This window comes from Oryctolagus cuniculus, chromosome 8, assembly GCF_964237555.1.
Source record: "Oryctolagus cuniculus chromosome 8, mOryCun1.1, whole genome shotgun sequence".
Lineage (NCBI taxonomy): Eukaryota > Metazoa > Chordata > Mammalia > Lagomorpha > Leporidae > Oryctolagus > Oryctolagus cuniculus.
The window spans coordinates 97,478,022-97,501,867 of NC_091439.1; the positions used below are offsets into that span (position 1 = coordinate 97,478,022).

Consider the following 23,846-nt stretch of genomic DNA (forward strand, 5'->3'; position numbering starts at 1 on the left):
CTCATGGGAGAATTGGGGTCTTTTTTAAAAGACAACATAAATTCATTTCTTTGAACAACATTTTTAGATTATTTTAAAGTAAGTTTTTATGAATACAAAGAATTAAGTTATAAATCTTCCTAGTGCTCTTAACCTTAGCCTATAATATAACCCGGATTATTTGCAAAATATTAGTCTTTTAGAAATGGAAAAAGAATGAAATAACAAAAGAGACTCTACATTATTAACTTAATTTGGTTCCACTGAAGGTTTAGGGTTATATTTGAAGGAGAGGAGCTTAATCCTCTATTATGACAATTTGCAAATGCTACAGAAAATCAGAGGGGTACTCAATTTACCACTCTAACTTCTAACCTGCTTTGCAGCACTTTTTTAACTAAGGAAAATGATAATTTTGCTTAGAATAGTATTAACCTTTCTTGAAAATGTGTCCCAAGATCATGTTTAGAACTTGGACTTCGTGGAAAAACTCAGTGAAGGTATAACAATTTCCTGCTACAATTATCTACTGAAACACAATGTGGTTTCTTTCCTTTATATTTGCAGCTCTAATTTCACAACTATTATTTAGAACTATATTCAATGATATATTTTAAAATACCATACAAAACCAAATATTAACATAATATTTATTATAGTTGACTTTCCTAGTATTAATGGATCACTGAGAATTTGCTGTACAGTATTAAGGAGATACATCTACATAATCTATTGCATTGTTTTAATTAATAACACTTCACAAGAAATACTGGTTTTAAGGAGTGAGGAATCATTTAAAGTAATATATAAAAATCTATTTTAATTCCACTTGGAAACTCAGTCTCTGTTGATTAGTAGCATCTGTGTTCTACCTTATGTACCAGTAAATACAATGCCCTTAATTTGTCATGTTATCAGGTCCAAAGTAATAATCAGGTCATATTATTCAACTTTATAGGTTTCCTTTTTTTATATCTGTAGAATAACATTATACTTTATAAAAGTTATCAACTGCCTTTTAGAGTAGTGACTATAAGACATAAATCCAAGTTATTGAACTAACCAAAGGATTTGTTTTGCTCTTATTTCCTGATGAGCTTCGTAAATCCAAGAAGCAGTACTTTCTATTTCAGACAGCCAAATGAGGACCCTCAGAACAGAAAAATGAAAAAATAGAAAAAGCTCTACAAGGTTAAACACAAGAAATTTAAACAACTTATGCAATTCATTTCAGTCCTTTCACTGCATACATTTTATCATATAGAGCAAAGTTTAATTTTCCAGGAACTCATATTTATATATTTATTCTTTAATAAAATTTATTCTATACTAGGCACTGATAATGTATATCCTAAATATTTCTGGAAACATTTATTCACTTCAGATTTGCATTATCTTCATTTTGCAATCTTGCTTTTTTTTCAACTCACTCTGATTATTCATATGCCCCATAAATTCATCTCCCCACAGAATTTGCAGAAATCTGTCTGAAATGCAAATATACTCATGAGCAACTCTTTGAAGCTATTTCCAAATACCTTAAAATTATAAATCATAACCTTTATTTTTTGGTGAAAAATCAAATGTTGCAATAAACAAAAAGAGTAGGCAAATACCAGCCCTTCCCCATTTCTTTTTTAACATTTGCCAGTCTGCAGCTGTCATGTGACTCCTGGCTGAGCGAGCTGTTCATTCAAAATGTGGGGCATTTACTTAGTTTCTATTTGGTTTTAACCTTTTCTTTTTTTCAATTTTGCTCAATTTTTTATGCTCTAAATATATTAACTATCACAAATCACAAAAAAACATAGGATATTTGTTTGGGGGGGTTCTGGCTTATTTCACTAAGCACAATAGTCCCCAGTTGCATTCATTTTGTTGTAAAAGATGGGATTTCATTCTTTTTTGTGGCTGAGAACTGCTCCATCATGTGCAGCATTCTAATAAGATAGCAGAATTAGAGGATGGTTTTACTCTATAATGTTTGCAATTCATGCAGTAGTCCAACAGATTAACATAACCTAACACTGCCTCAATGCCCCTGGATTCAAAACCTGGCATAACATGACATTCCTAATAGAAAAATAAGAAGACATACAGTATTGATGCAAAGAAATATCTAGCAACAAAAATATTATAGTCCTTTGGAATTGTTTAACTTGTGACAAAGAAATAATACATGGAGATATATAAAAACACATATTAGAAGAATAGGAAAAAAAAGTAAAATAGGGGAGAAATAAACAGAAAATCAGTAGCTAAATGAGTAATTACAGATAAGGAGTATGTTCCTCAAAAACATTTTGATTAATTTAATCTTAATATTCATTAAGATATATAGAAAATACAGAAAAACATGAGTAAGAAAATAGAAACAGTCAACTAGTCAGGAACATTCTCACAATGTTGGTTCATTTCTTTTCTATCTTCTCCCCCACTTTTGTATGCCTTTTTCATGGCATAAATATTAATATAAAGCATGACTGTAATTATGATATAATATTATATTATATGAGTAGATGACCATGTATTTTATAAGTTTTCGACTTTAATTTCTTAGGTTGTTTTTAATTTTTTGATGTTATTTGAAAGAGTTCATTTCTTATTATAATTTTTATTTATTTGAAAAGTAGAAAGAAAAAGACAGAGACAGACATACAGACAGGGCTTCTGGTCACTGATTTTTTCCCCAAATGCCTACAATAAGTAGGGTTGGGACCAGCAGAAACTGAGAGCTGAGAACTCAATCCAGGTTTCCCACATGAATGACAGGTATCTGAGCCATCACTGCTGCCTCCAAGGGTGTACATCAGCAGAAATCTGGACTCAGAACTTGGACTTGAACTCCAATTCTCAAATATGAGATTTGGGCATCCCAAACTCTGTCTTAACTGCTGTACCAAATGCCTATCCCTGTTCATTTTTATACATAGATTTGTGAGGAACTCATTAAACTGAGAATAAATTATAAAAAGAGAAATCACTGACAGAAAATAAAATGAGCATACATTTCTGGCTTTTGATTATATGACCAAATTGTCTTCCAAAAAATGTATTCTAATTAGCATTCTCACTGGCAAACCATAAGAGTGTCTCCGTATGTGTGTTTTGTGTTTTTGTTTGGCACCTTTTTTAGGAGAAGGAGGTTGGTCATCTTGGTTAATTTAACCCAAGAAAAATACTATCTTACCTTAAATACTTTGCATTTCTTTGATTATTTGTTAGTGGACCTAGAAGACTATTCCAAATAATTAACTATACCCACTGTATATCCAGGGATATGAACATTCCAGAATATTACAAAATGCTTTTATTCCACCTTTCTCTCTCCCTCTCTCCCTCCCTCTCTCTCTCTCTCTCTCTACTTCCTTCTCTTTCCTCCCCAACCATCTCCTCTCTCATTGTGACTTCCTAGACTGCAGAGTGGAGGGATACAATAGAATGTGAACGTTTTACAAGGAGAAATTTTATTTCCTACTAGATATATTCCAAAGTATAGCCCAACACAATCATCACTCTATTTCCTTTATTTATCTTTCATAAAATTGTTCGTTTCATTTCTTTTTTCCATATACTTAATGTAAAGTACTTACAAAATGTCTGACTTTAATTTCTTCTTAATTAATTTTAATTACCTTGGAACTTTGTAAGTGATAAACCTTCTGACTTCACTGATTTTCCTAAAACATAATCTGTGATGATCACAAGGTCTACGATAATTATCTATACTTTAAGATAATTTATTTTCATAATAACATATCTGTTTAAATATTGCCCAAACTTGAGAGAGAGCACATTAAAATTTTACACTAAAAACTCTGAATACATTCTTGGGTAACTTTATAATTTTATTAACATTCCTCTGTCAAAACGATTTTGATAACCAATGGGCATCCAGAGTATTTAAAAGTTAAAAAAATTTCATCAGATTATCCCATTTCACATGATATCCTTAGAGTGAAAATGGCTGTGCAAAGCACAAAATGATCACGATTTTTTTCTTTTTTCTTCTCAGGGAAGACACCTTTCTATTATCATACCAGCTTTAAAGTCAACAACATTGACTATGATAGCAAATTTGCAAAACCATATTCGGATGAATATAGAAGCCTAAATAAAAAAATAGTATCATTGGTAAGTTGAAATGTTCTGTGCATTGTCCTTTAAATGGCATATTCTTAGAAGTTCTTAAACCATAATCATCACATTCAAAGTTGGAAACAATTTTCTAATACTACCTTGGTTCCAGATTAGGATAGTCAGCCCTTTCATTAAGTCAGTTTGCAAACATTTATAGGAAAAAAATAATGTAAGAGGGGTACATTTCAAGAACACCCAGGAAATGCCTGACACGTTAGATAGTCCATTATTCCAATTGAACAAATAAAGGAATATAAATATGAGAGTACTTCAAAAAGCTCATGGAAAATGAAACGAAAAATAAGTTTCTTTCAGTGCATGTAAAAATCCATTATTAGAAGTCTTCAAAATTTTCACTGAAAATACATATTATGTAAAAACATGCCGGAGTTTCAAACATTTTTGCACCACAGTAAACTTATTTTTAATGCCATTTCTCCACCAACATTGTGAAGTACCCTCAGATATCCCACCTGCAGGATGAATTATTAAGGTCATAGTGTTTCTGCTCTTGATACTAAGTAGTCCTTCAAGGAATAGGAATGACCAATCTGAAACAGGGTACATGGCCCAAATCAAAAACCATCTTTGAGCTCCTTAGTGTTCAGTGAAGACTACAAAACACTTGCTTAAGAGTATACTTCCTCTTAACATTTACCTGAATAGAAATTCAATGCAAGATCTTAACTGTATCTTACATATAAACTTCCATTATCAGACACTACTAAAATTAAGTAACTCTACAACCAGTCCAAATACTGTCAAGATGAGTGGTAGTATCATTCATCTTCCATTTCCCGATGCATACATCTGAGCACACAGCTACAGGAGCAGCTGTACTGATTAAAGCTGTGATCGTTCTATCACATCCCACTGTCTCCCAGCTTTAATAAACTCAAAGTCATTGATATTCCTGGTGTGTTTTTTACCATTTTACTAAGTGTTGATAGAAAATGGAGACGGAAAATTCCCAGGCTTAGCTTTTTGATGAAAAGGAAAAGACAAGAGAGCAAGATAACATAATTAAGAAATAGGCTTTGAACTTAAAATCCTTGTTCAATCCTTAACTTAGGCACTTACCAGCCTTATGATCTTAGACAAGGTGATGTTTAATTTCCTGGCACCTTAGTTTCTTCAACTAAAAATGAGATCACAAATACCTAACTAATAGGGTTGTTGTAAATATTACATAAGATGAAATGTGCCATAACCTAAACAGAAATCTTGGAATTTTTTAAGCTCTAAAAAGCCTTAGAATTACCTAAAACAGAAGCATTATTAATAGTCTTAATGAACTATATGTAAATAACAAAATTAATGTAAAAATATAATTTTAGAACAGCTCCAAAAATGCTGATACTAAGAAATCTCCTTTTGTGCTATAAATTTACACATCCATTCAAATCAACTAGTCTATGTTTATCTCACAAATGAATACTCTGTCAGTCCGATCAATTACCATAATATCCTTGGTGATCAACTCAGTACCAACATCTTCCTTCAGGCTTCTTTAGCAGTTCTCATTCCTAGTTTCTAATTCACTGATATTAAGCCACTCACTATATATTTCTCATACTTTTTTTTTCCATTTACATGTGTCTGAGTGCTTGCTCTTACATGCCTATCTATTTTCATTGAGCACAATGATGCTTCATGTATTATAGTTATTATCATACATGACATTCCTAAGTACAATACTGGTAATAATAATATGTACCTAGGAAGATGTGAATCATTAGACAAACCTACCTGTTAGTCATCATTAGAAAACCTACAATCTACATATTTATTTCTGCAAATTTCCATCATGCAATTCTTGTGATGATTCATACTTTTAAAAAAGCAAAGAAATTGGATCAAGAGATATGTTACGTTACTATGAATGACAGTTTTTAACTACAAATGATAGGTCTTAATAGAGAAGATTTTCATACTTTAGATTAGTGGTTTTCTAATAGAAAACTCAAGGAATCTTGATCTTTCCTTATTCATATGTAGCTCTCCAGCAGAAATTCTATCCAATTAAAGTGAACAGAAATACTAATATTGAGGAGTGAGAAGGACTTTAATAATAATAGTTTTACTAACTTTCAGTTCTGATCTATGCCATTTTCTTACGACAAAACAACCATTTTGAAGTTAATGTATTCAAAGACATACTACAAAGATGCTTCCACTCTACGACTATGGTCCTAAAATTTAAAAGCATACAGATTTTGTAAAACCTTGAGCAGACCTTAACTTACATAAATTTCATATGACTGGGCAAATATTCCAAAATGTTTAACCAAAATCGATGCAGTTTTCACTTATAAATGTGTTGGGTTACAGATAACCAAAGAGATATATGCAAAAAGTACCAAGATTGACAGGACTACATTGGCCAGTCAAGCTTATAAACCAAGCCATTTACCAGAGGGTCCAAAAATAGGAGGCATTTTATGTCACTAAACAACCAGAACATTTGTCTCATAAATTTTCCATTGAGCTAACCTGAACTCGCTAGAAACATAAGCATCTTTTCATATATGCCTCTCTTTGAGACAACCTAGACTCCTATCTGTGGAGTACATCAGAGGTAGAAACATAACTTTATAAAGACAATACAATAAATGACAATATTCAGTCCTTTCTTTTCCATCTAATATATATTGGCATTGTTTCAGTTTGAGGGAAAAATATGTTAGTGTTCATTGAATTACATGCTCCTCAAAATGTATAAGAAATCTAACATATGAGGCCGGCACCGTGGCTCAATAGGCTAATCCTCCACCTTGCGGGCGCCGGCACACCAGGTTCTAGTCCCGGTCGGGGCGCCAGATTCTGTCCCGGTTGCCCCTCTTCCAGGCCAGCTCTCTGCTATGGCCAGGGAGTGCAGTGGAGGATGGCCCAAGTGCTTGGGCCCTGCACCCCATGGGAGACCAGGATAAGTACCTGGCTCCTGCCATCAGATCAGCGTGGTGTGCCGGCTGCAGCGGCGGCCATTGGAGGGTGAACCAACAGCAAAGGAAGACCTTCCTCTCTCTGTCTCTCTCTCTCACTGTCCACTCTGCCTGTCAAAAATAAAATTTAAAAAAAATTAAAAAAAAAGAAATCTAACATATGAATTCCAAGATGGCTGAAAATTCAAACATTACTCTCTGATCCAGGCTATGTTTAAAACACAATGTTTAGCTGATTTAATGAAAATCATTTTCACCAGGTTTCCATCCATAAAGGAATTAAGATCCAAGGTTTAACAAAAATGGAATCAACATTATAGAGCTATAATTTGTATTTCAAGTGATTTGAAGATACCTTATAAAAATTACTGATGATTTTACTTTCCACAACTGGAAAAAAATATAGATAAATAAACTCTATATATTCAAGATATCAACACTCATGTATGGGTTCAATTCTTGGGTCCAGCCATTCAATCCTTGGGATGCAGCAGAGAAGGTTCAAGTAATTGGATTCCTGCCACGCACAAGGGATACCTAAATTGAGTTCTCAGCTCTCAGATTCAGTCCTGGTCCAGCCCTGTGCGTTGTTAGAATTGAGGGGTGAACAAGAGGATGAAAACTGCTTCTTTCTAAAAAAAAAAAAAAAAAAAAAAAAAAAAAAAAAAGATTTATTTATTTATTTGAAAGTCAGAATTACACAGAGAGAGGAGAGGCAGAGAGAGAGAGAGAGAGATGTCTTCCATCACTGGTTCACTCCCCAATTGGCCACAACGGTTGGAGCTGCGCTGATCTGAAGCCAGGAGCCAGGAGCTTCTTCCAGGTCTCCCACGTGGGTACAGGGGCCCAAGGACTTGGGCCATCTTCTACTGTTTCCCAGGCCATAGCCGAGAGCTGTATCGGAAGCTGAGCAGCCAGGTTATATGGGATGTCGGCACTTCAGACCAGGGTATTAACCCTCTGCGCCACAGCACCGGCCCCAACTGCTTCTTTCTTTTTCTCTCTCCTCTTCCCTCCTCTCCTCTCTCCTCCCCTCCTCTCCTATCCCCTCCTCACCTCTCTCTCCTTTACTCCACTCTCTCTCCTCCCCTTCCCTCCCCTCTCTTCCATTCCTCTCCTCTCCTCTCCTCTTCTCTCTTCTCCTCCTCTCCCTTCCCCTCCCCTCTTCTCTATCTCTAATTCTCTCCCTGACTCTGAAAACCTTTTAAAACTTAAAAAACAAAGAATTCCCATACATTTGTGACAGTAATTCTAAATATCTGGATTTCTTATATAAAAAAATTAGTTGGAGAGGAATATCTTAAACAACACTATATTATTGTCACTACACTAAAGTCTTTTTTTTTTTTTTTTTTTTTTTGGACAGGCAGAGTTAGACAGTGAGAGAGGGAGAGACAGAGAGAAAGGTTTTCCTTTTTTCCTTTTTCCGGTTTCCGTTGGTTCACCCCCCAAGCGGCCGCTATGGCCGGCGTGATGCAGCCCGCGCACTGCGCCAATCTGAAGCCAGGAGCCAGGTGCTTCCTCCTGGTCTCCCATGCGGGTGCAAGGCCCAAGGACCTGGGCCATCCTCCACTGCCTTCCCGGGCTACAGCAGAGAGCTGGACTGGAAGAGGAACAACAGGGACAGAATCCGGTGCCCCGACTGGGACTAGAACCTGGTGTGCCAGCGCCACAGGCAGAGGATTAGCCTAGTGAGCCCCAGCGCTGGCCATACACTAAAGTCTTAAAAAGTAAATAAAGTCTTATGCTTTAGGAAAGAGAAATTATTGAGAGAAGTGATTGCAATTATATTCTAAAAAATTTTCTGCTCTCTCATGTGGTAGTTAGATCTTTAGGACTTGTACTTTATTTTGAAAATGTTCAAAGGACAATCTCTTGTATTTTTTTGTTTCTCTATATAACCACATTTCTAGATTTGATAAGGTTTCTGATTTTTTTTTTTTGACTGGTAGAGTAATAGACAGTGAGAGAGAGAGACAGAGACAAAGTCTTCCTTCCGTTGGTTCACTCCTCAAATGGCCACTATAGCTGGCGCTGTGCCAATCCGAAGCCAGGAGCCAGGTGCTTCCTCCTTGTCTCCCATGTGGATGCAGGGGCCCAAGCACTTGGGCCATCCTCCACTGCCTTCCCGGGCCACAGCAGAGAGCTGGACTGGAAGAGGAGTAACCGGGACTAGAACTCCGTGCCCATATGGATGCTGGTGCCACAAGCAAAGGATTAACCAAGTGAGCCACGGCGCTGGCCATGGTTTCTGTTTCTTAAAAACATAGATTCATTGATACTTAAGTCTTCTTCATTTGGTAACTATTGTAATGACTCATAGGTGATTTTAGTACCATAAATAATCATATTACTTAAAAGAATATGCAAACTTCAAAAAAATCTTACATGAAATAAAAATCTTTTAATACTACTTTCCATTTACATATTGGACTTTTATTATCTATTTGAGAGGCAGAGAGACATAAAAAGATAGACAAATAGCTCCCAGCCACTGCTGTGGTTATTTTGGGCTAGGCCAAAATTAGGATGGGCACTCAATACAGAACTCCCACATGAGCAGCAGTAACCCAATTATTTGAACCTTTACCACTGTCTTCCCAGGTCTATATTAGCAGGAAGCTAGAGTCAGAAATCAGAGGCAAAAACTGAACCCAGGTACTCCAAAGTGGGTGTGGGCATCATTTTTTTAAATTTTATTTTGAAAGTTATACAATAGAATCACGGGGACACAGTAAATGCATGATAATTACAACACAATTCTCACCAATTCTTATATTAATATGGAATTAATACAAAGAAAACAGATTTGATGTAGTTCATAGACATTATTCTAAGAATATAATGATTCTGTCTCTCTCTTTCTCTCTCCCCTCTGCCTGTGTCTCCCCCACCTTCCTCTCCCTCTCCCTCACTCTTTCATTGTTAATGTGCATCTTAACCATTAAGGCTAAATTTTAGCCCTCCTTCCTCTCTTGTAATTTTTGAAGTATCCTAATATACTCAAAATATCCAAGAAACTTGATTGAAAAATATCTATAATCTGTAGGAGAGTTTTGTAAACTGGCCAAACATAAAACCAATCCATAATAGCTTTCATAAGATTAAATGCTAAAAATAACAAAATATAAAATTTTAATTAAGTACTATATAATAGTAACAAAATAATAAAATACAAAAAATGAGCACAAATCATACAAAATCTATATGAATAAAACTGTAATACATAACTGAACAAGTAAAAGAATAATAGAAATATATGTTCCCGAAATGAAATACTCATTATTTTAATCACATCAAAATTCTGTCCAAATTAAACTGTCAATCAGTACAAGCCTTCAATTTATGATAAAAATTTTATTTCCTATCCAATAAGTAGTGTCATGACACAGAACTATCTTTAAAATTTAGAAAGTGATACTAGGCAAAACCACTTGATATTGAAAATAGTTAGCATGGACAAGATTCTGTTTACTTATTTGAAGGATAAAACTGGATACAATTATGTTAAAGATTCTTTTCAAGCTGAAATTTTCCTGAATCTACTATTATCAACTGCACTCTGTCTCCAGACACACATAGAACAATATAATTCTGTCATGCCTATTCCTTGTAGTTGTAAGTATGTTCCCTGGTGTTCACTTTGGCAGCACATATATTAAAATAGTATGTTCCCTGTACCTTACTGACCAATTATTTCTTCAAAGACAAAAGTCAGTCACTGCTAACCATATTCAAAATATATTCTTCTATTTTCCATAGGATTCTCTGTTTCTCTTAGGAAATAAGACACCGTAACACTACAGCTCTCCTAAAATGCACCACCATATTTCACAGTCTTTTCATCAGAGATGCCAGTTAACTTGTTCACATACTTATCTTCTAAAAACATCTTTTAAGTTGCACGTTCTTCTGCAAACTCATGTCCCTGTTTCTCTTCTCAAAACTTTGTTGAAAATTTGGTATACCTCTTGTTTCCACCTCTTTATCTCCCTAATTCAATCCAACCGGGATTCCCTTTCTCTCCATCTCACTAAACTCAACAAAGACTACACTGTTGCCAAATCTGATGATCACTTGTTCCTTGAAACTCTCATGCTTACTCTCCTTCCCTCCTTGAACCTTTTCTTTTGTGGGTTTCTATATTATCCTCTCTCTAGGTTCTCTTCCTCTTCACTAGCTGCTTTCCCTGTTATCTTTGTAGATTCCTCATTATATACAGAACCTAAATACAGGAAGTCTCCATGACATCCTCCCAAGCTGATCCTCTCTTCCCCATCTCTCTCCAAATTTTGTCTTTGTAGCTATGTTTTCCCTACACCTATCTTATCCAAAACCCCCATTTAAAGCCAACTACATTGATGACCCTTAAAAGATAACTCATGGTCCTCACCTCAAGATTAATTCCTTTTCCAATCCTAGTTATCTCAATAAGATCTAAATCAACCCAGCTGTTCAACCTTAACCTCTAAACTAATGGGGGCGGGCATTTTTTTAGCAGATATTAAAACTGCTTCCTAATTGGTTGCTTTGCTTCCAATATAATCTCCCTATAATCTGTATTCTGCACAGTAGCTACAGTGATCTTTTAAAAATAAAAATTAAAGTACATCATTTATCATTCAATGAAATATTTCATTGTGGTTTTGAATTGCATTTCCCTGATGATTAGTGATTTTGAGCCCTTTTTCCTATACTTGTTAGCCTCTGGTATGTCTTCTTGTGGGAAACATCCATTCAGGTCATTTAGTCATATCTTATTTAAGTCTTTAAGGGGTTCTTGGTTTTTTTGTGTTTTTTTTTTTTTTTTTTGCTGCTATTGGATTCGTGAGTCAGTTATATATTCTAGATATTAATCATTTGTGAGATGAATGGTTTGAAATATTTTCTCCCATTCTGTAAGGTTATATTTCCACTCTTGATCATTTCCTTTCATGTACAGAAGCTTCTAAGTTTGAAAAATTTTCTAATTTTTGCTTTTGCTGAAGATTCTGGGAGGCAGATGGTGATAGCTCAAGTAGGTAGGTCTCTGCCACTCAGATGGGAGACCTGGATTGAGATCCAAACTCTCAACCCCAGCCCAGCCTAATCCAGGTTATTATGGCATTTAGGGTATGAACCTACAGATAAAAGCTGTGTGTGTGTGTGTGTGTGTGTGTGAGAGAGAGAGAGAGAGAGAGAGAGAATGAATCTGTCTTCTCTCTATTAAAGAAAGACAGTTTTTTTAAAAGGTTTGGTTATGTAGCCATGTATCAATGTAGCCATCCAATCTTGGCTTTTCTTTGTTGGGAGACTTTTTAGTACTGACTCATTACTTGTTTTTGGCCTTCTAAATTTTTCCAGGTCTGCACAGTTCAATTTTGTATGTTAAATATGCCAAGAAATTTTCACTGGGTGAGTGGGGGGCTCTCCAGATGGCATTGTGCAGTGGGATCATCAGTGGGGGGTTACACAACATAAGGTGAGCTCTTCCTCCAGGGCAATGCAGCAGTGAGGTGACCTAGTGGCTTTCCAAATGGCTCAGGGCTTGTGAAGTCTGCAGGATTCTCCATCAGCAAATGCTTCAGATATTCATGGATGAGTTAAGACAGCAGGGGTCTCTTGCCTACCTATTCCCTGCCCAGCAAAGTCATTCTTGGTTCAGGATTGACTTTGAGAAACAGAAAAGTAAATGCCATGTACTTAGTTCTCTTTTTTTACAAGGTTATATATCTCCATGTTCTAAGATGTAACTGTCACATTCTCACTATACTTTGCAGCTTTTCCTCAAATATTCTGAAGAAATACCTGGCCTTTTTTCTTTATTTTTGGTCATTTCTTATGGAGAGAAGTGCTCCAGGCTCCTCTAGTCAGCCATCTTGATTACATCACCCAATTAAATCAATCTGACAGGGCAGATGTTTGGCCTAGTTAAGATGCTGCTTGGAATGACCATAGCCCATGATGGAGCGCCTGGGTTCAAGTCCAGCCTCAGCTCTTGATTCCAGCTTCCTGCTAATGTGTACCCTGGAAGACAGCAGGTAATTATGGCTCAAGTACTTGAGTCCTTGCTACCCATGTGGGAGACCTGGATTGAATTCTGGACTTCTAGCTTTGTCCCGGCCCAGCCCTGGCTATTACAAGCATTTGTGGAGGGAATCAGCAAACAAAAGCTCGCTTGATTTTTCTCTCCCTCTGTGTGTGTGTGTATGTGTGTGTGCCTCTCAAAATTTTAAAAATTAGCAGGATGTTTTTTAAATCAATCTGACATATTGAATTTTTAGGCTTTAAAATTATGTTTCAGCACCAAATAGTCTTTTTTAGGGGTAGGGGGTGCTGTTTCTGAAAATTCTTGTGTGCTTGTTTGACATTGTTTTTTGAGTTGGTATCTGTTTCCTCCTGAAGTTCTCTTTGGATCTGCCTGGTATGCTCCTTTATTTGTATTATCAATTTTTTATGGGCTTATTTGGGCCACTTGTCTATGGACTCACATGATGGAAGGCAAGATGTTCTTAAGTCTTATAGGCTGAAAGTCAGGCAGCAGGCATTCTGTTTCTCCATACTAAAACCTCAGAAAATTTCTTCTGGCTTCCTATTTTCAATCCACTGCATTAGCCCAACCTCAGAAGAAATGAAACTTCATCCTCTTCCTCCTTTCCAAATCCTTTTTGGCCTCTGTAGGGCCACAGAAACTCACTCATCTAAGTTCATGTCAATTTTATTCTGGTTATTCACAAAAAGCTATTCCAAAGGCCCCATGTAATTATTTATTTGCACAAGATTCTCAGACAAATCTCTAGGTTCTTGCCTGATCCATTGGAGAGAAAGTTCCTCATCACTTCCTTGCTTCCCTGACTCCTATAATGTCTGATCTATGTGTCTCCAGGTTAAGCAGATACATTGGAATTGCGAATGGAAGAAAAATATGGTACAATTTACTCATCATCTTTCCAGAAACCCCCTCCATGCACTCTATTTATCTTACCCCTCCCTACTTGGAAAACTTTAACTTATGCACTTTCTCCCTTGCTTACTTTACTTGGATCATAGCTTTATTTTTCTCCTTCAAATATATAAATCTCATTCTTACCTAATATTCTTACTTGTTTCTTCTTCTTTTTCTCATTTTTTTAAATTCATATTTATTGATTTACTTTGTGCCAGGTACACCACATTAGATGCCAGGGACACTAACAGTAAATAAGATGGTCCCTGCCCTCACAGTTTACATTTCCACAGTTAAAGTGCATCTCAGGTATTCAGATGGCAATTCTGCCACTTCCCCTTTATAGCAGAATCACATAACACAGTACAGCTACCAACCAGAGTTATAAAATGTTAGAGCTCACTCAACAAAAACTTTGGTATCATTTGTCCAGGTCTTGTTTTATAGAAAAGAAGCTGAAGTGGTGAGCATTTAAACCCAGAATTCATGTTCTAATACCAAGTTCGGTGCCTTTCCCATTTTCAGTCTTCTCACAAAATAGCATTCAGATTTTCTTTTGGTCTTGCTTTTGTTAAATATCAGCATTCAGATCCTGGTAACCTACTTATGCAGCTGTTTTCTGCTAGACAAAGACCTTATAATCTAAACTCCATTAAATAAATGTACATGCTATCCCATCCAATACTTTGTGACAAAGCAGAGGGATCAGGATCACCAAAGTCCTGACATCTGGGACAGCTGCATGCCATCACAATTCAAGAGAGCAAGAACCGTGTGCCTTCAGGGAGTGCATCTGCCTGCCTGCCAAGTCCTTACTTCCCTATACTTGAGATTTTTCAGTGCTCCTGAATTGCTAGGGAGTAGCTACTTTGTTGCTCATAAGTGAGCTTGTTTTCTTGATCTAGCTTGTCCTAGCCTGTGCCATTGACTAGAAGGAATGCAAGTATAAATTGTAGGGGTACTATCTTTCAGGCTGACAAATACACATCCTGTCAGTTGTGAACACATCCTTAAATGCCCCAATGTGCCAGGCACTATACTATTCCGGACACTGATGACACAATGAGAAAGTCTCTGAAATCAAGAGTAGTAGTAGTTGTACTGAAAATTCTAGTGCCCACGGCGGGGGGAGACCAAATCAGGAATGGGTGCTGGGGATTGGGCAAGGAGTTTTCTTAAAATCCCACAGATGAAAAGAGAAAACTGCTTTCATATGAGCAGAGAGAATGCCCCATCTGCAAGGACAGTGAGAGCCAGGAAATGAACTACTAGTGTTCCTGAGGTTTGGGGGGCTCAACGCAATTATTCTCTTTACCAGCATTGATTTTTGAAATGCTGGTTGTCCAGAATGAAAAAGAAAAAAACTTAGCCCCCTTCAGTCATTACTCATAACTGTATTTACTCTTGTCACATTGCTGATCCTGCAATGGAGTGGACTTGGTAGTTTGGAAAGTTCCTTAACACATAAATTGCTTTTTAAACTCATAGCCTAGCAGAAGGCCTAATTTGAAAAACAAATTTGAAAGGAAAAATTACAGTTTGAGGGAGAAACAGAGAGTGAGAGAGCTTCCATCCGCTGGTTTATCACCAGATGGCCAGGGCTGGGTCAGGTAGAAGCCAATAGCAAGGAAAATTTATCCAGGTCTCCCATGTGGGTGGCAGGTTCCACTGCTTTCCCAGGCTTATCAGCAGGGAACTGGATCAAAAGTGAAACAGTTAGGACTTGAACCAGTGCCCATACGGGATGCTGGCATTGGAGGCAGAGGCTTAACCAGCTGCACCACAATGCCAGCCCCGAAAGCAATCTTGAAAACCAAGAATGTGTAATTTTCTCCTATAGAACCAGTAAGATTTTGACTTTTAACCAAATTTACATGTCCAATCACAGGTAAAAGGAATGAAATACAGTAAAGGCATCTTTTAAAATGCTGCTTAAAATAGATTTTTAAAACATTTCCTTTAATATGAATTTTCTGCTTTAATATGCATCACTTCCGCTAGTATGGACAAGTAATGTAGACATTGTTTAGAATATACTGTGATTACTTTAGCATAATTTTAAGAGTTAGGTTGTTTTGTCAATGTTGATATTTTTAGGACTATGTACTATACTTTATGACCCAAGTTTCTGACTTAAAAGTCTTGCTTAAAGCCCTATTCTCAACTTACTAGCAGGTGGCCTTGAACAAGCCAACCTATCAGAACCCTGGGTCCACATCCACACACTGAAGACAATGCAACCCATCCCACCTGCTTCCCAGTGTTCCTGTACAAATCCACAAGGTCAATGTGGGTGAACTTTTCTAACTATAAAGTACTATAAAATGACAATTACAGATAAGTCCACCACCAAAATAATATTCATGCCCATAATCAAAAGCTTTTAAACAAAACAGCTTCAAGTCGTCAGTTAAGCAAATGAAGACTATAATACATCCTATGTCCCAAGCCTACTTAATCTATCATTTTTAGGTTGACTTAATTCCTTTTAAGGGGGAAAAATCTGAGTTTATTTGTTAGTGTTTATACAAACAAGCTGCAACCACTAATTCAAAAATAGGAGGATTTTTCCCCCAATAAGAGTGTATTTAATGGGACTGTCTCTGAATAAGAATTCCATACAGCAGAATATATATTTTAACACATGAAAGCAAGGAAAGAATATTTTACATTATATGGAACTCCAAGTGATTCAATCAAGTTACCCTTCCAACCAAATAATTATTTTTTACGTTTATTACAAACATCGCAGTCACTTCAGGGTGTGCCAACAATCATACTTAGTATCAACACTTAGTAGTGTGAGGCACACTTGACTGTTTCCAGAGATAGATGAAATAGCTTTCATTTCAGAGGACCTCCTGTGAATGAATTACTGTCTCCTTTTTAATGTTTCAACTAACCATTCCATGGCCTCATCCAGGCCAGTGCCTTTGGTTGCTGATGTTTTGAATATTTGTCACTTGCGAACCTTTAAGGCAGGTAACCCAAGTGAATTTGCCATCTCTGAGGGAGTCATGGCCTGCTCCATGTCCTGCTTCTTTGCAAACACCACTAAAATGGCTTTTCTCAGCTCTTCTTCCTCCAACATAGCAACTAATTCTGATTTGGAAATTCCAATTCGGCCTCAGTCACAACTGTCCACTGCATAAATGACTGCATCTGTATTTGAATAGTAACATCTCCAGTATGGCCTGATACTTGCCTGTCCTCCTAAATCCTGGACTTAGAATTTAAGGTTTTTGTACATCACTGTCTCTACATTAAGTCCAGTGGTAGGAATAGTGGTAACGACTTCTCCAACCTGTAATCTATACAAAATTGTGTTTTTTTTCCCTGCTCCATCTGGTCCCAAAATTAAAATCCTCATTCCCGGGTTCCAAAAAGACTGGAAAAAATACTCGAGAAAAAGCCACCTATGAGGAACCGCCTGTCTGTACTCGCCCAATCGTTCGAGAGAGGCCCCAGCTTCAGCAGCGACTTCTATTCCAGCCTTGGCGGCGCCGCCTCCGCTCACTTGGGCCTTCATTTGCCGCTTCCAGGCGTTTTCTACGAAAGCCTGCTGCGCCAGGAACTTCCACGTTGGACTCCTCTCCATCTTCTCTTAATTGTCAATTTTACATCTTTCAGGTTTCAAATGTCAATTCTTCAAAGAGGCTTAACTTGAGAACTTACATACTACATCTCATTATTTTACATTCTTTATATCACTTAATAATATTTCACATTATCATATTTATAGTTATTTCTTCCTCTGTTATCTGTTTTCTTCATTAAACCACTAAGGAAGTATGACTCAATAAATCTTGTTCATAGTTGTACTTCAAAAGGTATTTACTGACTAAATAAGCACATTCCAATTCCTTTGGATAAGGAAAAAGCATAAATGAACTCTTCTCAATTCCAACAATAAGTCATTGTTTATAAAGCCTGTCTCTGCCTGAGTAAAAGCAACAAGAACAAAACTGATTGACTAGAGATGTGTAAAGGCCCAACTATAGGAAATCATCTGTTAGGTTAGGCAGTCAGGGGTGCAGCTGAAAAACTGATTGTTACAAAAAATTTCTCCGTAAGATTTCCATGTACCCCCCACTTTTAAATTTACAAAAGCATGTAATTGAAAACATGCGAAAATTAGATTTGCAGTACAAGCATTAAAGAAGCCTGACATAGTACAAAAATATAGTACAAAAACTTCTCATTCAGGGAACATTTCTATTAGGTTTCATGGCATTTATATTCAATAAAAGGTTACACATAGAAGAAAAACAAACTCAGTGATCCCTTGAATATTCTGCCCTATCATGCTATTCCCCTTGACCTGGGAAAGCTTAAGACTGTAAATTGGATGATGTTAAGGAATCATTTAATTCCTGTGAGACAGAGAGGAGCAAAAGAGAATCTATTGATAATTACTCAAGCTGAGTAATGGATGCATGTTACTATTCTTTATGCTACTATATATATTTGAAGTTTTCCAAAATGAAAATTTAAAATGAGAAAAAATTAAACATAAGACACTTTCAATTTTACTTTTTAACAGATGAATGAAACATTTCATGGATCTAAACTGAGAAGACAGTATGTCAAATCTCATGTTGTCCAAGTAAGGTATGTACAATAGACTGAAAGGCACAAGGAATAAACTTTTTCCCTTCATTTACATGTCTCATATGCTACAGGATAATTTTTGCTTGACATACAACTAACGGGTTGAAATACATTTTAATTTGGGGCCTCAAAACCCTTGGTACTACAGCAATCAGCATTTGGCCTAGGGATCACAATGCCAGTTGGGTTGCTACATCCCATGCCAGAGTGCCTGAGTTTCAAGCAAACTAACATAATTACAATCCCAATAAGCAGTGTCAAAGTCTGGATGGGCAAAACTATGAGCCTAGGTGGGGAGCATACACTTTAGGGAAACAATACAGGCTAACACAAACTCTGCCTGGGCAGAAAGATTCCCTCAAGTAGGCATGTTCAGCTTTGTCTTTTGTTTAATAAGCTCAGTGATATGAACTATCAACCTCTTTTGTGCATTACATGTGCCAGGTTGCTCCTTCCTATTTACCATCAGGATCATTAACTATTAAATGTTATAAGCAAAGTTCTGTGATTGATGCTGTATGGGAGCGAAAAAAAATTAAGCCTCCTGGGAGTATAATAATTGTCCTTATCACCTTGTAAAAACTCAACTCAGGATAGATTAAATATAGCAGCATACACTAAACATTCTATTTTAAATGATTCTTTAGTGTTATCAGTATTAATAAGTTCTCAAGAGGAAAGCAGAGGTAAAATTTCTCTGGGAAGATGAGATGGCAATTATAATGGATTAACAAACAATTTATGCAGTGGGAGTCATTCTTCAAATGTAGTAATTCTATATCCAAATAGGAAAAATTACATGAAATCTAAGCAAAAAGTTTGAGTCTGAATGCTATACAATAATCATCACTTTAAAAAAACTGTGTCTATTTGGAAATAAGGAGCATTAAACCAATGTCTATGTACTTAATTTTACCTTAATTCTCTCTGGTTATAACCTTTTTTTATTCTTTTTTCTTTTTATGGATTTTTTAATGTTTTTATTTATTCATATAAAGACAAGAGATCTCATGCATTTCATAAATACAGTTTTAAGAACATAATGATGCCTTCCATCCTCCCTCCCGCCCATATTCTCACCCTACCTCCTCCTTCCTTTCTTGTTTTTCTTTATTTCATTTTATTTTACTTATTCAAAATGTAGAGTTACCAAGAGAGAGACAGAGACAGAGACGGAGAGAGAAAGAAAGATCTTCCATCTGTTGGTTCACTCCTTAGGTGGCCACAATGGTTAGTGCTGAGCCAAGCCAAAGCCAGGATCCAGGAGCTTCATCCTGTTCTCTCACATGGGTGCAGGGACCCAAACACTTGGGCCATCCTCTGTTGCTTTCCCAAGGACATCAGCAGGGAGCTGGATGGGAAATGGAGCAGCCAGGGCTCAAACTGGCATTGCAGGCAGCAGCTTAACCCATTATACCACAATGCTGACACCCTTATATTTAATTTTTGTGATGGCATAATTTTAGTTTATAATCACAAGCTTAATTCTCCACTAAATTAAGGCTTCAATGAGTATTAAGTAGAAAGACCACTGTTCCTCAGGAATATAGACAAGGGTTAGAAAAAATAATAGCATCTCAAAATATGAATTATACTCACACACATTACTTTTCTTAGTACTTCATGTATTAGTTACCACAAATCAACAAAAATGTATGATATTTGTCTTTTTACACTAAGCATAATGGTCTCCAATTGCATCCATTTTTTTGCAAGAAACAGGATTTAATTATTTTTTATTATTCCATCATATATAAATACCACATTTTTCTTCATCCAGTCATCATTTGATGGACATCTGGGTTGCTCTATTGTGAATTGAGCTGCTATAAACATGAGGGTACAGATAACTCTTTCATATGCTGATTTCAGGAGGGGGTGGATGGATCATCTGGTAGATTTTCAGATTCCTGAGGAATCTCCACACTGTCTTTCATTATGGTGGCACTAGTTTACATTCCCACCAACAGTGTATTAAGGTACCTTTTTCTCCATATCCTTACCAGTATTTGTTAATTTTGGATTTTTGGATGATAGCCATTCTAACTGGGATGAGGTGAAACCTCATTGTGGTTTTCATTTGCATTTCCCTGATGGCTAGTGATCCTGAACATTTTTTCATGTGTCTATTGGTCATATGTATTTTATCCTTTGAAAAATGCCTATTCATATCCTTAGCCCATTTCTTAACTAGATTCATTGTTTTGTTGTTGCTGCTAAGTTTCATGAGCTCCTAATATATTCTGGATAATAATTCTTTACAGATGTATAGTTCATTAATATTTTCTCATTATTCTGTAGGTTGCCTTTTTATTTTGTTGTTGTTTTCTTTGTTATGTAGAAGCTTCATAGCTTGAAGTTATCCCATTTGTCTATTTTGGCTTTGATTGCCCTGTTTCTGGGGTCTTATTCAAGAAATCATTGGCTACGCCAATGTCTTGCAGGATTTCCCCTATATTTAGCAAGTTGATGGGTTCCGGTTTAGGCTTATATCCTTGATCCACTGTAAGTTGATTTTTGTACAGGTATAAAGTAGGGGTCTTATTTCATACTTCTGTATGTAAAGATCCAATTTACCCAACACAATTTATTGAAGAGACTGTCCTTTCCCCCAGGAGTAATTTTAGCTTGCTTGTCAAAGTTTAGTCAGTTGTAGATGCATGGATTAATTTCTGGAATTCTAATCTGTTCCATTAGTCTACATGTCTATTTTTGTGCCACTATCTATCAGGCCATTTTGATTACAACTGCCTTGTAATATGTCTAGAAATCTGGTAATGTGATATCTCAGCCTTTGTTTTTGCTATTTAAGATAGCTTTATCCATTCAGGGTCTCTTGTGTTTCCATTTGAATTTTAGGGTAATTTTTCTAGATCTGAGAAGAAATACCCTTGGTATTTTGATTGGAATCATATTTAATCTGTAAATTATTTTAGGTAATATGAATATTTTGATGATATTAAAATCTTCCAATCCATGAATAAGGAAGATTTTTCCATTTTGTGTGTGTCTTCTATTTCTTTCCTTAATATTTTGAAATTTCCATTGTAGAGATCTTTTACATCCTTGGTTAAATTTATCTGAAGGTATCTAAATTTTTTTAGCTATTGTGAATGGGACTGATCTTACAAGTTTTTTCTCAGCCATGGCATGGTTTGCATATACAATGCTATTGATTTTTGTGTGTTGATTTTATAACCTTCAACCTTGCCAAATTCTCTTATGAGTTCTGATGGACCCTTAGTGGAGTTTTTTGGCTTCCCTATGTATAGGATCATGTCATTTGCAAACAGGAATAAATTGACTTCCTCCTTTTCCTTTGGCACCCCTTTGACTTCTTTTTCTTGCCTAATGGCTCTGGCTAAATTTTCCACAACTATATTGAGTAGTAATGGTAAAAGTGGGCATCCTTTACTTGTTCTGGATCTGAGTGGAAATGCTTCTAGCTTTCCCCCCATTCAATATGATGCTGGCTATGAGTCTGTCATATAGTGCCTTGATTGTGTTTAAATATGTTCCTTCTATCCCTAATTTGCCTAAGGATTTTATCCCAAAAGGATGTTGTATTTGGTTATATTCTTGAGATACAACTGGAAAGTCTTCTGGATATACTTAAAAATAGGATAAAATATTTAGATCATTGTATTTGGAGAAGCAGATTTTATTAATGTGTAATTTAACAGTGGTTGTAAATACTTCATTTATATTAGCTCATTCAACATGAAAACAATCCTGAATAACTTGTGTATATTAGTTCCATATTTTATAATCATGTATAGTTCACATATATTTCCCATCTTTCAGACACTAAAGCAAAAGATAGGCTAAGTATTTGCCAGGCATATAAGAACACCAGCTATGACCTTGGAAAGATGCCTAACACATTTAGTAAATAATAAAGCTATAATATGAACCCAAATGGTTTTACCTAAATTACTGTATCAACTTCTCTAACCTTCAGCCTTTGCTCCTATTCCACGAATATCAATTCTCCACAGAGCAGCCAAAATGAGATGCAAAAGTATGTTGTTCCCTGTATAATGTCTCCGACAGTTTCCCACAAATTCCAAGCTCCCTATTGTAATACACTTGACCCTACCTGACCTGGTCCTTGCCTCTCTCTCTACCTGACCTCATCTCACTATCATCTTCACTCACAAATTTATAATATACACTGATCTGCTACTATTTCCCCACTAAAACAATTAGCGTGTACCCACCACAGGGCTGTCAATGTAAAAGCTGCACTGAGTAAAGTTAAACAGACAAGGAAGACTTTCTTCAAGGCTATTTTTGCAATAAGGGAGAGATGGCAGAACCCTTAACTCTGCTGAAACAGAGGGAGGCAGGGTTTTTAAATGCATGGGTGGAAAGGAAGAACTTAGGCCATATGTAGGTAGGATTTTTAAATGCTTGGGTAAGAGGAATAGCTTAGGCTTTACCCAAAGGAAAACAGATATCTGTTTCTTAATAACAAGAGGTGGTTTTACAACTTCTGACAAGTTACCCACTGAAGTTATCTTCCCACCCTCCCAGAGAAACCAGGAAGTAGGAAGGTCATCTCCTTTGATGGTTACAGTTCAAAAAGATAGCTTTCAGGTCCTCAGGAAAGTCATTTTTGTGATTGTAAAGTGACAAGATAGTCTTCAAAGATTCACATATAACTCCAAAGAAAAGAGAAAGGAATTCACAACTGCAAGTTTTGTGACGTAAATGCTCTAAGAAAAGACAGAGGAGAGCCAAGAGTCAGGAAGAAGCCAACCTAAGATATAACGATGCTGAAGGAACTATTGAAGCCATCTTGATCAGGGCTTTTGCAGTGATGTTTCTTGTTCCTGGAATGTTCCTCTCCCAGTTCTTAGCATGACTCCCTCCTTGTCATTAAGGTCTCACTTCAAAGAGGCATTCTCTCCTACTGGAATATAAATAGCATGGGTAGGAGCAGGACCTTGTGGTCTGTCGGGCATATTATCTGGACTAACAGACATTTATTAAGGGAATTAATTAATGGCAACATAAGAATGGGAAGAAAAATTTCCTGTGGTAAAGAATTACAGACATTTGTTACATAGAACTAAAGATTATTTTGTGAATCAGGATAAAGTAAAATTAAAATAATTTTTAGTTCACATTTTCAGTGAAAAAGAGCATCATATGACCTTAATGACATCAGAATTAGATTCCAAATGTCTATATTTAGTTTGGTTTTAGATTGTTATTTGACCCAGGAGATAAGTTCAGAGTGACAC

At 36.3% G+C, this 23,846-nt stretch overlaps 1 protein-coding gene and 1 long non-coding RNA gene across 2 annotated transcripts in view; one reads left to right on the forward strand and one right to left on the reverse strand.

Annotated features, from left to right (window-relative positions):
• LOC100344752 (transmembrane protease serine 11C-like) overlaps positions 1-23,846 on the forward strand; it is a 64,711-nt gene that overhangs the window by 12,033 nt on the left and 28,832 nt on the right. The window contains exons 4-5 of the mRNA XM_051819763.2: positions 3,995-4,113; positions 18,530-18,597. Coding sequence (XP_051675723.1) covers positions 3,995-4,113; positions 18,530-18,597 — 187 coding nt within the window. The remainder of the gene's footprint in view (positions 1-3,994; positions 4,114-18,529; positions 18,598-23,846) is intronic.
• LOC103350789 (ADP-ribosylation factor-like protein 1) overlaps positions 11,839-23,846 on the reverse strand; it is a 40,960-nt gene continuing 28,952 nt past the window's right edge. The window contains exon 3 of the long non-coding RNA XR_011378409.1: positions 11,839-23,512. This is a non-coding gene — a long non-coding RNA (ADP-ribosylation factor-like protein 1). The remainder of the gene's footprint in view (positions 23,513-23,846) is intronic.